This window comes from Chelonia mydas, chromosome 1 (assembly GCF_015237465.2).
Source record: "Chelonia mydas isolate rCheMyd1 chromosome 1, rCheMyd1.pri.v2, whole genome shotgun sequence".
Classification (NCBI taxonomy): domain Eukaryota; kingdom Metazoa; phylum Chordata; order Testudines; family Cheloniidae; genus Chelonia; species Chelonia mydas.
Genome location: NC_057849.1, coordinates 40,918,956 through 40,936,259, shown reverse-complemented (window position 1 = coordinate 40,936,259; position 17,304 = coordinate 40,918,956). Strand labels below are relative to the sequence as shown.

General features: G+C 42.0%; 1 protein-coding gene across 8 annotated transcripts in view; it reads left to right on the top strand.

The window, feature by feature from the left end:
- The window catches only part of MICU2 (mitochondrial calcium uptake 2), a 253,633-nt gene that overhangs the window by 139,915 nt on the left and 96,414 nt on the right, over positions 1-17,304 (top strand). For all 8 annotated transcript variants that reach the window (XM_007059116.4, XM_043530681.1, XM_043530686.1 and 5 more), the window contains one exon: positions 13,013-13,160. In XM_007059116.4, the coding sequence (XP_007059178.2) occupies positions 13,013-13,160 (148 nt within the window). The remainder of the gene's footprint in view (positions 1-13,012; positions 13,161-17,304) is intronic.

Below are 17,304 nucleotides of genomic sequence, written 5' to 3'. Positions count from 1 at the left end.
TTGAGTTGGAGCGGAGCTGGAGCAGTCAATATGGGTGCTGGAGTGGAGCAATTCAAAAATTTGATTGCTCCAAATCCCTGACGGCCGTAACGCATTTTACTTGGGGCTACCTCTTGAGATTATCTAGAAACTGCTGCTGGAGCATAAAGATTCTGCCTTCTTATTCAGCAGAGTTTCACCCAAAGAGATTAGACAAACACCTGACAGGGATGGTCTAGATAATACTTAGTCCTGCCATGAGTGCAGGGGACTGGACTAGATGACCTTGCAAGGTCCCTTCCAGTCCTGAGAGTCTGAATCATTTTCTGACCAGCAAAAACACTATAAAGTGAGATATTCAAAGTTGATAAGTGTCTGCATTTTTTACATTTATGTTGTTTTGTACTTGATAAGAAGAGTAAAAGAGACAATGGCATGTGCCATAGTGTTATGGCATTTAATTAAATTTTTAATGAGCAGTTAGATAAGGTTATGTTTGTTACTGTTAAGAAAATGAAACTTTCCTGTAGAAAGATCTTTGATACCTTATATATAAAGCAACATGGTCCTGCTTTCTGTGCGAGTAGGTGAGACTTTATTGTTAGAATAAACTACATTAAACATTGAAAGGAGCTCTGAGCTTTGACCTTTTATATTTCCAGCCAAATGTGATTACAACAGAATTGCAGGAGATAAAATAGTAAGCATATTATGTGGCATGAAGCAAATGTAGGTTCCAGCACTTTTACAGATAGCTAACCAAGAAGAAAAATACTGTGGAATGAGTGAAAACTTTTTAAAATTGTTCTATTTTGTAATGAAAGGAAATTGATAAACTGGGTATAGCATATGGCTGGATTCTACTGGTCTAAATCCAGAGAAACCATTGTCTTCAATTGAGAGCAGAATTTGTCTGTAATTCTGTTACAGAATCCTACTGTCAATCCACCACTACCAGTCCCCACTGTTAAATCTGTATGCTTAAATTGGCATTTGGGTATTTATAAGTCCACTGAACTGAGAAAAGCACCTTTTAAATTTAGCTAAAACTGCAATGGTGATGGCTGTTCTTCTGAATGATTTTTTCCAAACTGTAAGAGAACAGGCTCAGGCCTGGAAAGTCATATTACTTTATTTTTTGTGGTGTTCTGGCTCAGTCACAAATTTTCTAGCCTCTAGTCCAAAAGTTTGTGAAATCAAATTCTATAGTAGTACCTGAACTCCAAATGAATGCTAGGTTGTGTTGTACTGGGGTGATGCTATGCTGTTTATTTAAAATGTTGTTTAGTTACAACTGTGCTGTATCCCTTTCCTGAGTATCAAGTAAATAAACTCATAAACAGTATAGTGCAAATGATAGGATGCCAGATGCTGCATCTAAAATAGCAGACAAGAATGTCCAGTCCCAAAAAGTCTTAAGGTGAGACCAGGTCTTAAAACTAGAGGCTGTTTTTACTTAAACGTGTAGCTTAATCCAGCTTTATCTGTTGCAACCTCAAAAGCATCCCAGTCCAACCAACAAGGAGGGTAAGAGGATAGATCTTCTAGGTCGCAAGGTCTTTTCCTCAGTCAGTCTTCAGTTCCTCATCTCTAACTACCTGCCATTGCTAGCTAAATATGACTTTTTGAATTATCCTCCAGTTAGCAGACTTTGCAGACAAGCTGTCCCAACAGGACCATGCTCTCTTCCAGGCTGTTCTGGAGGAAGGTAAATTGGTTGCCAGGACAACACTTCAGGCTACAGTAGATCCAGCAGACACATCTTCCTGTACTATGGCTACTGGGATCATCATGAGGAGGGAATCCTGATTACATTCCTCTGGTTTCCCTAGGGAGGTGCAGAACACAATTGAGGACCTCCCCTTCAATGAATCTTACTTCTTCAATCAGAAAACTGATGATTCCCTTCACTCGCTCAAAGAATCTAGAGTCACCCTGCAATCTCTGGGTATTTATACACCGGTGCCCAAGCAAAAGTTTTATTATCCACATCCTGCACAGCAATACAGAGCACCTCTGTTTTTCCACCAGTGACCTTATGAGCCTCCCCAAAAGCATCAAAAGACTCGGTGGCCCCGTTTGCCTGGTCCGTTAGCACAGTCCTCCACAAAGCACATTCACTGTTCACATAAGTGATATTTCTACGTGCATCTAAAGAGCTGTCAGCCACCTTGCACTCCGACAGGTTTCAGAGTAACAGCCGTGTTAGTCTATATTCGCAAAAAGAAAAGGAGTACTTGTGGCACCTTAGAGACTAACCAATTTATTTGAGCATAAGCTTTCGTGAGCTGTAGCTCACTTCATCGGATGCATACTGTGGAAAGTGTAGAAGATCTCTTTATACACACAAAGCATGAAAAAATACCTCCCCCCACCCCACTCTCCTGCTGGTAATAGCTTATCTAAAGTGATCTCTCTCTTTACAATGTGTATGATAATCAAGTTGGGCCATTTCCAGCACAAATCCAGGTTTTCTCTCGGATTTCCAACCCCTCTGTTCCAGACAGAACTGCCTTTCCCTCCTTGGCCCCATGGCGGCATGCTCATCTTCATATCTGCTGTCTACAACTGTGTTTACAGAACACCCATTCTCCCACACTCCATTCCATGGACACCATTCTGACTCTTCCCAACGAGGTCCTCTTCTCCCTTCAGTGGTGCACAAACCTGGATCAGGTTTGCTCTGGGATTTCTTTCCTTACGTTCTCCCCTAATATAATGATTATTACGGATGCATCTCTTGATGGATGGGGCGCCCACATGACACAGAGGGCTTGGACTGCTCGGGAATCCAGGATGCACATCAATATTCTAGAGCTTTGGGCAGTAAGGAGAGCATGTTGCACATTCCTCCCACCCAGCCGCTCCCACCATATTCTTATCTTGTTAACACCACTACCATTTACTACATAAACAAGGGAGGCCCAAAGTTGCCAGCACTTTGTGAAGAAATGGAGCATCATATACAGTATCCTGTTGTCAGTGGCCTATCTCCCAGGGACTCAGAATGTGATTACAGATACTCTCAGCAGGAACTTTGTGACTGACCAAGAGTGGGACCTCAATGATCCTGGATATTTTTGACCGCTGGGGGACTCAGACCAGGGATTTCTTTGCCTCCTACACCAATGCCAGTTGCATCCCATACTATTCCAGGAGCAGACTTGGACCCCGCTCCTAATGTGACACCCTGGTCCTCAACTGGTCGGGCTGAATCAAGTAAGCCTTCCCTCTCCTACTTGCTCCTGCCCCATATTCCCCATATTCTCCACAAGATTTGACAGGAGGAGGCGACGATCATTCTGATCACCGCTTTCTGGCCTTGCCAGTTCTGGTTTCCTCCTCCTCTTCATGTGTCAAGGTATCCTCCACTCAGGCTACTGACTTTCCTGGAACTGCTCACTCAGCACAATGGCAGATGCCCCAATCTGCAGACGCTTCACCTGAGAGCCTGGTTTTTGGATGGGCATCTTCACTAGCACGGAAGTATTCATTGGCAGTATGAGATCCCCTCATACTGCAGGAAAAGAATCCACAAGGTGGTCCTACCAGGTCAAGGGGAAACATTTCACCTTCTGGGCCCAACAGAAGACTATAGCTCCTGGGGTCGCCGGCATCCCTCTCTTCTTGGACTACCTCCTGTCCCTGAAAGCGGCAGGACTTGCTCTCAGCTCCATCAAGATGCACATAGCAGCCATTAGTGCTTTTCCCACCCTGTGAGGGGCACTCAGTTTTCACTCATCCATTGACTGTCAGATTCTGGAAGGGCCTTGTTTAATCATACCCTTCCATCCAACCCTCAACCTTGTCCTCACGGCACTGATGAAGTTACCCTTCGAACCTCTGGCCTCCTGCTCCCTTTCTCTTCTCTCCATGAAGGTCGCCTTCCTGATAGCCATCACCTCTGCAAAGAGAGTAGGCAAACTGGGGGGCCATGATGGCAGAATTCCCCTTCCACCATGTTTCATAAAGACAAAGTTTCCCTATGCTTACATCCCAGGTTTCTGCTGAAGGTGGTTTCCCATTTTCACCTCAGTCAATCTATACATTTCTTCCCTAAGCCACATGCCTCAGCAGAGGAATGATGCCGTCACTCCCTCGATGTCCAAAGGGCCCTTGCCTTCAACCTGCAAAGGACAAAGCTATTCAGGAAGTCTTTTAGACTATTTGTCGCTATAGTGGAGAGGATTAAGGGCCAGACCATTTCCACTCAGAGGATTTCTATGTGGATTTTGGGGTGCATTACGCTCTGCTATTGTTTGTCGGATCTGTCTCCACCCATTGGGGTCCAAGCCCACTCCACGAATGCGAGCATCTACTACAGCCACGCTCCACCACCTGCTGCTCACAGACATATGTAGGATGGCCACATGGAGTTTGGTACATGCCTTTTCCTCCTAATGTGCCCTCTTGTAAGACTCTGAGATAGATGCCTCATTTGCATCATCTTCCTCTCACCCTCCTCCTAACTAGGTACTGCTTGTCAATCACCCTCAGTGGAATATAATCGGGATAATCACTCAAAGAAGAAGAGGAGGTTACTTTCCGTAACTGGAGGTTCTTCAATATATGTGGTCCCTATCTGTATTCCAATCCCGCCCTCCTTTCCCTTTGCTGTGGACCTGGTTGATTTGTGGTGGAGATGGAACTGAGGGAATGGTCAGTCTGCCCTGCCATTTATTGCCTCCATTGAAACTATGAGGCGGTACAAAGGCACATGCATGGACCAACACACACTACTATTTTTAAAAGCTCTGGCTCTGGGTGTATGGCGCATGTGCATAACTCAGATAGCGGCGACCCATCTCAAAGAACCTCCAGATACAGGAAAGTAACCTCCTCTTATGAGGACTGTCAGAATAGGAAAGGTTGCAATTCCTGAGGTCCTATACCTTAAGGAATTCCTAGTTTAGTCCTGAAAAAGTCCTGGGATCCCTTTTCAGTACACTTGTCTATTACAAGCAGTTAGGTACCCTGCAAATTTCCTGGCCAGGATCAGTCTGTAGTGTTTTGTTGGGGACAGCAGGAAGCTTAGCAAGGAAGCAGACTGTGGCTGGCAGATGTTGCAGAAGAGTTGTTGCAGTGATTCATGCACAGTTCCTGCTAGCAGGATGTTGCTGCAACTGTGGGAAGCAGTTATATTCCAGCACCCCAAAGCCAGCGCCTCTCCCAGTCTCTGTATTTACCTTTCACAAGGTCAGCAGCTCTTCCTCTCTAGAGCCAACAGCCTATCATAGCAGGCTAACCACTTCTGTAGCTAATTCCCTGTTCCTAGGGCACTATGGATGCAATGAACTTTCTTCAAGTTATTCTCCCTTGTCTAGCTGCTGTACAAGAACTTCTTTTGAGCCTCTTTCTACATAACCCTCAGGCTCCAGGACCCCTTCCCGGTCTCTGCTGTTTCCCAACAAATTCCTCACAGAACTCTGCTGCAATGTCTGCCGGTAGGGTTGCCAATTTTGGTTGGACGTATTCCTGGAGGTTTCATCACATGACATAATCTTTAATGAAAGATTAATTCCCAGAGACTCCAGGGCAAACCTGAAGGGTTGGCAACCCTATCTGCCAGTCACAGTCTGCTTCCTTGCTCAGCTTCCTGCTGCTCATGCAGCTCTCTAGTTCCTCCTGGTACAGTGACTTTCCACAGAGAGCGGGCTTTCTGCATCAGACTCTTCCTTCCAAACAGTTTCCATCCCTATTGGCTAGGAGAAGGAAGTAAGGCTGCTCTTCCATCCCGTTGGCAGTCCGAAAAATTGTAGAGAGTTTGCTGCTCAACAGATTCAATGTACTATATTACAATATACATTTAACAGCCTAGACAATAATCCAGAATACTCTATATGTCATGCACAATGTGGCCAAAATAATGTAGCTTAGTTGTTTTAAGAGGAAGATTTTGGCTGAAACATATTGGGGGGGGTAAAGGGTTGGAATTTGGGGATTTGTTGGTCTTTAATTATTGTGTGAAATAATAAAGAGATCTGAAACTCATTTAATGCACATAGCAGCAATTTGCTTCTCCAGTTTTGAGTTGATCCAAAAATATTGATCTTTTATGACAAATAGTTTGACGTATTAGACCTGTTGGACAGCAAATGCAAAATCATTACAACCTTCTAGAAGATATGAGATGAAGCAGATAAAGATTTGATGGAATACCTGGAGGACATGAAGTGGAATCAAAGTAGGAAAAGAAATTCAAACAAAAGGAAATATTTTCAAATAGCTTTCTTTTCTATATATTTAATCTGTCTACTTTAGAGTTCTCTATTGCACCCATTATGTTAGCATATGTGCACTCCCCAGGTAAATTTAATCTGTACAGCGATGTCCCTGATGGACTTCAAGGAATTCTCTGCTCTTCTCCTCTCCCTGGTTAAAGAAGCTCTGCTTAAGGAATATATCATGCTTGTTATGAATATACTTAGTTTTTTAAAAAAAGGCTCTGGAATGACTGCCTTGTATTGATAGACTTAACAAAACGTTCCTGTAGTTCAAAGTTGGAAAACATGTTTAGTTATTAATTTCATTTTAGAAGAGCAGATTTCTTTCACCCAATTTCAGGTAAATAAGGTCTTATACTAAGGTTTTTGATTTCCATTTCTCTGTAAAGGGGATCCCATATAGAGTGCAGACCCATTTTAGGTGATGCCTGCCTTTAGTTTCCACAGGCATTTTTCCGTGCAATATACTACTGGAAAAGTCAAGTTTATTCATGATTTTGAAGTATTGCTTTATGGATCCTCTGATTTTTCTTAGTTAGTATGTTCCCCTTCCAGCCCTTCAGTGTGCTGAAAATCTGCACTATGCAATTGAGTGAATGGAAGAAAGAACAAGTATGATGCAGTAGGATATTAAATAACTGCAAACATTTTATGTTCACATTATGCTCCCTCTGCACATTTGGTCCTCCTCCTTACTCCTGCAAAACCCTTTTCTTCTGACATTTTAGAGTGAAATAGGAGCCTTTGTCTTTCATGCAGATTGTAAGGTTGCCTGACTAGACATAGGACCACAAGTTAGAATTTTTGAATTACTTTAGTGTGCTTAGGAAACTACCAGTAACCAAACAGAAAAGTGAAAACTAACCAAAAAAAAAATATATGCTTTATTATAAAGACCATAGACCAGGGCATCATGGAACTATGCTAGTTTACACCAATGGAGGATTTAGCCCCATAATTTCAGAGAGGGGAAAATAAAGCAGACCATAGCTTTATGTCACAGAACTCAAAAGGTTTGTTTTGCATCTAATGGCCTCAAATTGGGCATAATTCTTAAACAAATGCAATTTGGGGGAGGGTTCTTATTTTTTTCTTTGTTACTTTGTAAATGATTTTTGAATTATAAAAGCTTTTATTTAAACCTTATTTTACTGTTGTACGTAGCCACTCTTTCTCATTTTTCATTAAGTCTACAGAACGCTCCTTTGCCATTTGGAGTCTGATTTCAATAGCCAGAATTAATAGTTTCTCTCCTGATATAAAAATATACTGCAAAAACTAGTTTGCTATGTGTTCAAGACTTTGGGTTGTGCCTGCCTTTCACCTCTATATTTTTAAATAGTCAAAGTGCCAGATCAGAAAGAAACCATTGTTCCTGTGAATAAACACAACATTTTTTGGTAGGGCAGGGAGGGGAGAAATCCTATTGTTCCTCTTCAAGTGCTTGCTTATGTCCATTCCATATTGGGTGTGTGTGCTCGCCATATGCCTTGGTGCCGGAAGTTTTTCCCCTCAGTGGTATCTGTAGGGGACCATCTCTGGCGCCCCCTGGAGCAGCGCACACCTGCCACAGTATAAGGGGCGCCGCCAGCTCCCGCCACACCCTCAGTTCCTTCTTGCTGCCAGTGACGGTGCTGGAACGTCTGCTGCTCTGGCTAGCATTACGCTTCATTCAGTGTTTCTTTCCAACGTTTTCCTGTTAAATAGCTGTACGTAGTTAATAGTTCCCTTAGTGTTAGTTCTAGTTTAGTCGGTCACAGATGGGACTCAGCCTAGGGACAGGGCATGCCCAGGCTATAAGCTCTGCGATTGTTGTAAGTGGCCAATGCCTCGGCACTGATCACATAACCGATCGTTTGAACGGAGCCACTGGTCACCAACCCGCCGACCCCTATCACCAAGACGCAGATCCCCATGGTCGGGGAGATCCTTCCAGTCCCTCTCTAGGTCCCAGTACCAGTCGAGCATCATGAGACGTAGATCGCCGGATTACCAACGCCAATCCGCCGAATGCCAACAGTCCCTGAGGTCCTGCACGAGGGACTCGACTTGATTGAATAGGCCTATGTCAAGACATAGAGCCAGCACCGCACAGAGAAGGGCTGGCGGGCTGCCCGATCATGGTCGCTGGACAGCGACTACTCCGCTTCTGGCTCCAGCACTAAGCAGGAGTCTTGACAGCAGGACAGGCCCTGGCACTGGCGGTACTGTCTACATCATCGGCACTGCAACCGACCCAATGGCCCCAAGGCCAGTGGCTGGCAGCCTGGTACCCCTGGAACCCTTGGGGGTTTACCCAGCCTTCGCAGACAGTCCAGTTGGTGATGGGGGCCTCGGAAATGCCATCAGCCTCAGCATTCCACCCTCCACCAGAGATGGAGGCCCCAGAAGGGAAGACCTCCCACTGGCCCATGAGGACCATGGGGAACAGCCAGCTGGACCACCAGGGCACATGGCAGATTCCCACGGTACCGGCTTCATCTTCATCGTCGCCAGACGAAGCTATTATGGGTCCCCCTCAACCAGTTCCGCAAGATGATGCTAAGGCTCATCAGGAACTACTGAAGAGGGTCTCCTGCAACCTGGGGCTCCAGGCAGAGGAGCTAGAGGAGCCATCGGACTCCCTGTTCGATGTCCTTTGCTCCATGGCACCTGCTAGGGTGGCTTTTACCCCCACATGAAGGGGTATCGAAAATCACTAATGCCCTATGGCAAATCCCCTCCTCCCTGCCCCCCATTTCAAAAAGGGCTGAACACAAATACTTTGTGCCAGCTAAAGGCCACGAGTACCTCTACACTCACCCGGCCCCAAACTCCCTCGTAGTTGAGGCTGTTAGGCAAAGGGAGAGGCAGGGGCAACTCGGGGCTATGCCCAAGAATAAAGACTCAAAGAGACTGAATCTGTTTGGGCAAAAAATGTATTAGTCTTCCAGCCTTCAATTGAGATTGGCCAGTCAAGCCCTCGTGGACCACTACAACTATAATATGTGGCAGGCCATGGCCAAGTTCGATGTTTCGCTTCCCAAAGGGTCCAGGAAGGAATTCCAGATGGTACTCGAGGCGGGCACAGCTGTGGCCAGAGCAGCCCTCTAGGCAGTTTGACACGGTGAACTCCAAGGCTCTCAGGGCATCCTGGCTGCTCCTCTCTGGTCTGTCGATTGAGGCTCATCAGTCAATGCGGGACCTCCCCTTTGACGGCCAGGCCCTGTTTGCAGAGCAGACAGATAGTAAGCTGCATGGACTAAAAGACTCCCGCGCTACCCTGAAAACTCTAGGGCTGTACGTCCCTGGTCGAGCCCGTAAGTGGTTCAAACTGCAGCCATCTCAGAGCCAAGGAAGCCAACCCCAGCAGGAGCCGCCCCACTGAAAGAGATGGGGATACAAGCACCACCCGAGCAACCCACCTCTACACTCTGCCCAATCGGGCTTGACCCGCAATAAGCAGGGGGACAAGTGAGTTTTTTGAGGGTGCACCTGAAGGTGACCTACTGGACTATACCCTGGATCCATCTTTCCCACTTTTCTCCAACCACCTTTCTAGCATGGACCGCTATAACTTTGAACCACTGGGTCCTCAAGACAGTGGCGCAGGGTTATACCTTCCAGTTTCTTTCTGTCCCCTCTTCCCCTCTCCCCCCTTTCAGGGATCCCTCTCAAGAGAGTCTTCTCATGCAGGAGGTAGAAGGGTTGCTGTATTTGTGTGCGGTAGAAGAAGTTCCGTACAAGAACAAGGGGTTCTATTCCCGGTCCTTTTTAATCCCAAAGGCCAAGGGCGGTCTATGGCCCAATCTGGATCTTCGAGACCTCAACAAGTACTTAAAGAAAAGGAAGTTCCGCATGGTCTCCCTGACCTCCATCTTCCCTCCCTGGATCCAGGAGACTGGTATGTCGCCCTCAACTTGAAGGACACATATTTCCACATAGCCATCTTTCGGTGTCACAGACGCTTCCTACAATTCATGGTGGGACCCGACCACTACCAGCTTGCAGTCCTACCGTTCAGCCTTGCAGCAGCACTGAGGGTGTTTACCAAGTGCATGTCGGTAATAGCCGCTTACCTCAGGCGTCGGGGTATCCAGTTTTCAAGATTTATTTCATATCCATAAGGCCTAGAAACTTTCTTTTAATGAAATTTGAGATTCTTATGTGATGACATGACTCCAGGAGTGGAGACTTTAAGAAAAACACAAAATGTTGCAAGGTTGATAATAAAATTGCAAAAGTTGGCAAGACCAATATATTCATTTATGCAAGTGTTAACTCCTTAGTGTTTTGATAAATGTCTTCAGCTTTTTTTCTTACCAAAAGAAAAAACATTTGTTTCCAAAATTGTTTTGTAAACAAAAGAGTTATTCATGACAAGAAACTGAACCAGTGAAATTACAGTAAAAATATGTATTGACAATTTTGGTGGTAATAAATTCTGTTCCCTCTGTGTGTGTATACACACATTCACAGCTGTTTTATTTAAATTTAAAATTTTCAACTGTTGAAGTTCAGCAGTTTTAATATCACTAATAAGCCATGCTTTGGCCATTGTTCAAACAAGTATTCTAGTATTTTAGGAGCTTGAAAATCCAATTGGTATGGACAGTTGTATAATAGGATTAACTCTTAATCTTCTTCCACAAGTACAAAATAATAAGTTTATGCAAAAAAAAAACTTTCCATAATTTCAATTAAAACAGTACTATACAGCAATCTTTTTTTTTAAGTTCGCTTTAGGGCACAAACTGTTGATGTTATTATGAGATGATTCTAATAAGAATGCTGAATTTTAATACCTCACAAATATGAACAATTCACTTGATATCTGAAGCAGCATTTGTTGAAACTTGTAAAAAGACAATTCTGTAGTAACCAATCCCAGAACTTTTAAACAGAGGAAATTAAAAGGAATTGAGACTTATTACGTTAGAGTTGTTTTAAAATAGTATTTTTCAGAATCTGTGAATCTGATTAGTAGAAGAACAAAAATGCTATGTACAAGACAAAGGTTAAAAGAATGCTTTCTACTTGAAATCTGATCAATTTAAAAATCAGTTTAAAATGGTGCCATACCTGTCCCTCTGCTGCCAGGTTTTATTTTTCTAGTAACATTTTCCTAATTTTAAAATTTGTTTCACTTCCCTTATTGCTGTTCAAAAGACCCAAGTAAGCAAGGGAAACCGAATGACAGTACAGGGGTAAAAGTGAAATTGACTAATAATATAAACAAAAGCACATATCATCCAACATAGCATTTACAAATGTACTTCTCTTCAATGGGACTGCTTGATTTAAGTCATGCAGTTCGGAGTGTAGCTGCAGTGCCTATCAAGATTGGTCTAGTCATCACTATAGTAGATCAGAAAATGGAATTTCCAACCTATGGGAAATTCCAATATTTCAAAAAATGTTCTTCATGAACTGATACAAAAAGTCAAAATATTTCATGGGACAAAATCTGAAATATTTCAATTCAGAAACATTGAAACAAGCTTATTGAAATATAGTATAGAATTAAAAATTTTAACAAAAATCAGTATAAGTGAAAACAAGAAAGTAGAAACAAAATACTCCATTTTGATTTTGAATTGTTTTTAAACTTTTATCTCAAATTTCATTTAAATTGACACGTTTCCTTGAAACATTTATATTTTGAGGTACCAGCTTTTTCCAATAGAAAACCTCGATGGAAAATTTTTCAGCTAGCTCTAGTGTTTTGCTTGTATTTTGCATCCGTTTCATTTATCTGTCATTTATTTATTTGTATTTTCAGATTGCAAGAGCTTTTGGGCAGGAACTATATCTTCCTATAAGTGTCTACAGCATCTAATATAGTTTAGACTCTGCTATAACAACTATAATAACTATTTATAATAGCAAAAAGAAAAGGAGTACTCGTGGCACCTTAGAGACTAACAAATTTATAATAGGTTACAAATGGGGTCTTGGTACTCTGAGTTTGCCTAATTTAGATTTCCTTCTTTTTCCATCATTGTTCACAGTTGTTCGTGTTACTGAAGTGTAATGGCTTTTTTAGAAATACAATTTCTAAGGAGTGACATAGGTGTAGGATAATTTTTCCACAGCATGAGTCAAATACCTATGTCATGTTCATTCTAAGAAACTCGTATTTTCCCTGTGCTCAGTTATTCTCTTTGAAACAGTAAAATATTATACCTATCTCTTGTTTTCACCCCGTCCAAATTCTCTCTGCACCTGACATTACTTTCTGTTGTTTCTGCAGTATTGCCAAAGCTTATGAGTTTATCATAAATCTCTCTAAATTTGGTGTTTTCTTAAAGTCCCAGTTCATGGAGTCAGGTGATTATGTTAGAATCTCAGCTTTGATTACAAAAAATAGTAAGTTTCAACCTCGTGATTATGGAGAGGAGCTTGGAAACATGAACCCTAAAGGCTCAAAACCCAGAAGGCAAATAAAAAGAACACAACTTATTTTTAAAATCTCATGATTTGGGGGGTAGGGGGGGTGACTTTTGGTGTGGGCAATACTGCCTCTGCTTCTGTTGTCTAAATTGGAAAAATCACTGTTCCTATATAATGTGTCATGGTAGTTGTTTCATAGATAGACAACAGATTTTAACAATGGTTCAAAAAACATTTTGAACTGTGCATAAACCTGTCCCTTTTAAAGGTTAAACTGGAATAACTATCTTAATTACAACCAGTCCCTCTCACTGTGATGATTTGACCTCAGTATACTGAGGATAGTAGGCTGCTGGCATATGACCTCTTCTGATTAGTATAATGGTCTAAAGCCTAATCATATTTTTGTTACATTGTTTTTTTTCCCCTGTTTTTAGAAGGAAGATGTCGCTAATGAGGAGATGGCAGAAAAACTGTCTATTCGAAAGCAGCGCTTTATGAAGTTCGCATCCTTGGAATATGAAGGAGAATATTACATGACACCTAGAGACTTCTTGTTCTCAGTAATGTTTGATCAAGTTGGCTGTAAGTTGATTTCTCCTCAGTAAATTGTACTACTGGTTTATGTGGTGGGTACTCTTTAAGAAGTTCCTATCCTTAGCTGATAAAAATTAGCACAGGCTAGCTAACAACATTAATAGAATACACGCTTGTAGACTATTAACAGGGATCAGTTGGTATACCTGTTGAGACTGAAGGTCCAGGAATCTGGAGTCTTTGTGCAAATGTCTTAAACCCCTAATGGGCATATTTAATCAATATTCATTTCCTTGTTTATCTAAATGACAGAGAAATTAGCCAGGTTATAATACACCAGTGTTCAGAACATCCCTCAGGCAGTAGTTACCAGTCCCAAAAGAGAGGGAGATACTGAGGGCTTGTCTTCACGACCGGGGAAATCGACACCCTTGCAGCGGGTGTCAATTTAGGGGGTCTAGTGAAGACCCGCTAAATCAACGGCCCAGCACTCTCTGGTCAACTCCAGTATTCCAGGTCCCCGAGAAGAGCAAGCTAAGTCAAAGGGAGAGCATCTTTCATTGACCCAGCGCAGTGAAGACACCGGGTAAGTCAACCTAAGCTATGTCGACTCCAGCTATGTTATTTACGTAGCTGGAGTAGTGTAACTTAGGTCAACTTACCCTGGTAGTGAAGACAAGCCCTCGGAAAAAGAGAAGATCCTTATCCCCTGTCAGAGGAATGGAAATGAATAGCTGCCCCATAAGTTGCTTCAGGGAAAGCAAGCCTGCCATTTGCCTCCAAAAGTTATGCAAATGTAAAGTATTCTGTTTTCTATCTAGCAGAACCTAGATATACCAAATGTAACAAACCTAATATACTTATGTTATGCAAATATGGTGCAAATTTGCATCTTCCTTACTAGCCTTACCATTTAAAAACAATCAGAGCTGTCCAGCAGTTAAAAATTCTTTCTGGATGTTGCTTGATTGGACAGCTAGTTTATTTTTTAAAGTGTGGGGTTGGAATGTTCAGCCCGTCAACTCATTTTATTGTCTGAACATCAGTTGGGTGCTTAAAAATCTTTTCAGTAGAGAAAGAAGTCAGTCATTCTCAGTCCACATCAGTTAACCAGACATTAACTGGAGAATGAAGTGGCAGTTCGAGTACAATGATTAGTGATTTGCTGAGCAAACCAGAGACGTTGTTCATTATTTCAACAGATATTCATGAATCTGTGGGTCATTGCAGCTGGTATGGCTAGTGTAAGTCCAGATGACAATCGAGACTACATAAACCTAAAGAGCACATAATACTGTTATGCTGAAATCTATTAATCGCTGCAATCAAGCATGTCTTTGGTCATTAGGTAATTACAGACCTAATTAAAGCTGATGGGCATGCTAGCTACTATTCATTCAGCCTAAATGGAAGAAGTAATTAAGCTCCTTTATGGAGTAAAATAGCTGGAGTAAATAGAAGTCACCACCCAAGGCTATATGCAAAGTTGATCAAGATTTAAGCCACGTGTGCCAAAGGGTTTCCCTGGGACCTGATTGCAAATGCAAGAGCTGGGTCATTGAGTGGTTGGAGCTGTGTATGTGTCAAAGGGGGAAAACAAGATGGAAACAAGCAGAAAGCCAGAGATGCGGTCATGAGCATAGCCCTGATGGGGAGCAGAGACACAGCGCTCTTTTGGGTCATAGGACTGGCTGGCAAGGCAGACATGGAAGTTATGAGTAAGGAAAATGCCGCCTGCTGTTCCTATTCTGTTCAGGGAAATAGGGCTTTGTGTACATTTTTTGTAAATAAATAGTATTTCACCAAAGAATTGTCAATTTTTCCTCCTAATGAAAACAAGCCAGCAAAGCCTTGAATATTAACTAACCTCTCAGCCAAAGGGGCAACTGTATTAACCCGCTTTTGGAGGATTCATAGCATGCACAGCGAGGCTCACATGGCTTGTAAAATTGTTACTTCTGCTGTTGAAAAGCAAGCTTTTTTTTTTTTTTTCACAGCTGCGCATCGTATCCCTCCATTTTCACTTTGTAATGTGCCCTGATTGGTCAGCGTATTATGCATACAATAATTTTATGTTCTCTTAGTGCTTCAGAAAGCTGAATTCATATATTGTGCATCAGTCCCCTGTCTGCTTGCAATATCAGAGCAAACAGAGTGTAGGACGATGAATACATAGAACCTTGTTGCCTTGATTTTGTTGTAATCAGCCAGCAGAGAAGACCCAATGTTACCAACATTTTTAATAAAGCCAACTTTTTGTCATATCAGCTTTAATTGTGGCCCTTTTAATATACTGTTCTATTTTCACAGCTGGTACAATAATATACTATTATGAGATGAAATTCCTCCTGTGTCACATAACTAGCAAATATATAATTAAACTGCAGATTTCAATCAATTTTGCAATCATTACCCACCAGTATCATTTCACTCATTGATAATTTTCATTTGCAGAATTACTTGATGTGCTATTTTGCTTGGATGTTTTTATATTTTCTCTAATTAAACATAATTAAAATTTAGGAGAGGGAGTAAACGTGGTGTTGAGTAAACAGATTAATATTCTGACTGGTAATGCCACATCAGAAGTGCCTGGAACTACAGCTAGAGAAGGCAAATATAAAATTATCGTTGATATGTCTAGATTGTCAAATGATTAAGTAGCATTTTTTTACTGAAACAAAATCTTAAGTGTACCCTTTGACAAAGTTGCAAAATATGCACTAAATGATGATTTATTATAAAGCAGTTTCCACGATAAGAAAGCATAGATGGATTACACAAAACTGTACAGCAAATACATAAACCATCATAAAATACAACCCAAATGATCTTGAACCCTGTTTTCATGGACCTTAGTTCACCAATTTTGTTCATTTGCTTCCTGGTAGATAAGCTTTTTATTACTGATTTTCTATTTAATATAGCTTAAAAATGTGAGATCATGGCATTCTGTATAGATTAAATCACACCTGCAAAGTTATTTACTATCAGGGTGATAATGAAGAAAAATATTTACAGTCCTGCCATTTAAAGAGCAAGAATTGATAACAAATGCACAGCTTCCTAACAGACCTATTTTGTGTTTCATATTGACACAGCAGATAACTCTTTCAAGGCAGAATGGGAAGGTCCAAAAAATGCTTTCCTGTCATGTGCAGCACTGCATGCTGGATTACTTCAGGTTTTTTTTTCTTAATTTATTACAATTATTTTCTTAAGAGAAGCAGTCTGCTCTGGTTTTTAATTATAGATAACTCTGTAAAATAGGTTTGGGGGCCTGACTTCTTATTTGTACATAGGATGATGTCCTCTACTGATCAGCTCAACACCTGCAGAGAGAGCTTTGAGGACTCTTATATTCCTGGCTACGTGCCATGTAAACAGTGTTCAAGCATTGCAACAGCAGGGATAGCAAGCAAAACACTTCACTGGAAAGACAAGCTGTGTAAATAAAAAAAGTTATTAGCAAACCATAATATGTAAAACATCAATAATTAAGTATTTTATTGTTCCTCTGTTTATCGTGCTGTGGAACCTACTGCATTTACTCTGTTCTGCTATCTTGTAAAAGAAATATCAAAGGATAACTTCAACTTACTGGGTTGAGACATAAGCTTCTAATGTATTTTTAACCTATTTGGGTTTTGAGGTATATAAAATATGATGGCTTAGTTCACTTGAGATTTGCTTTAATACTGAAGATGAATTTTCACTGAGAGTTAATAAGCTACATTTAATGCTTTAATTTTAACAATAGGGAACAGTTGTGTACACGGACGATATGTCTACACAGCAAAGAGAAGCCCAAGGTCGGCCCATGTCAGCTGACTCGGGCTTGTGGGACTCCGGCTGTGGGGCTGTTTCATTGCTGTATAGACTTCCAGGCTCGGGCGGGAGCCCAGGCTGTAGAACGCTGTGGGGGTAGGAGGGGCTCCAGCCCGAGCCTGGAAGTCTATACAGCAATGAAACAGCCCCACAGCCAGACCCCAATAAGCTGGCACAGACCAGCTGCGGGGTTTTCTTTGCTGTGTAGACATACCCTGAGGGTACATCTACACTGCACACATGTTACAGCAGAGTGTAGCGTACATACACTGCACGCCCCCCTAGCAAAGGTATAAATAGCAGTATAGACAGTGAGGCGCTGCTGTCAGGGACAGTGGGTCTTGAACCCTGGTCCACAGTGCAC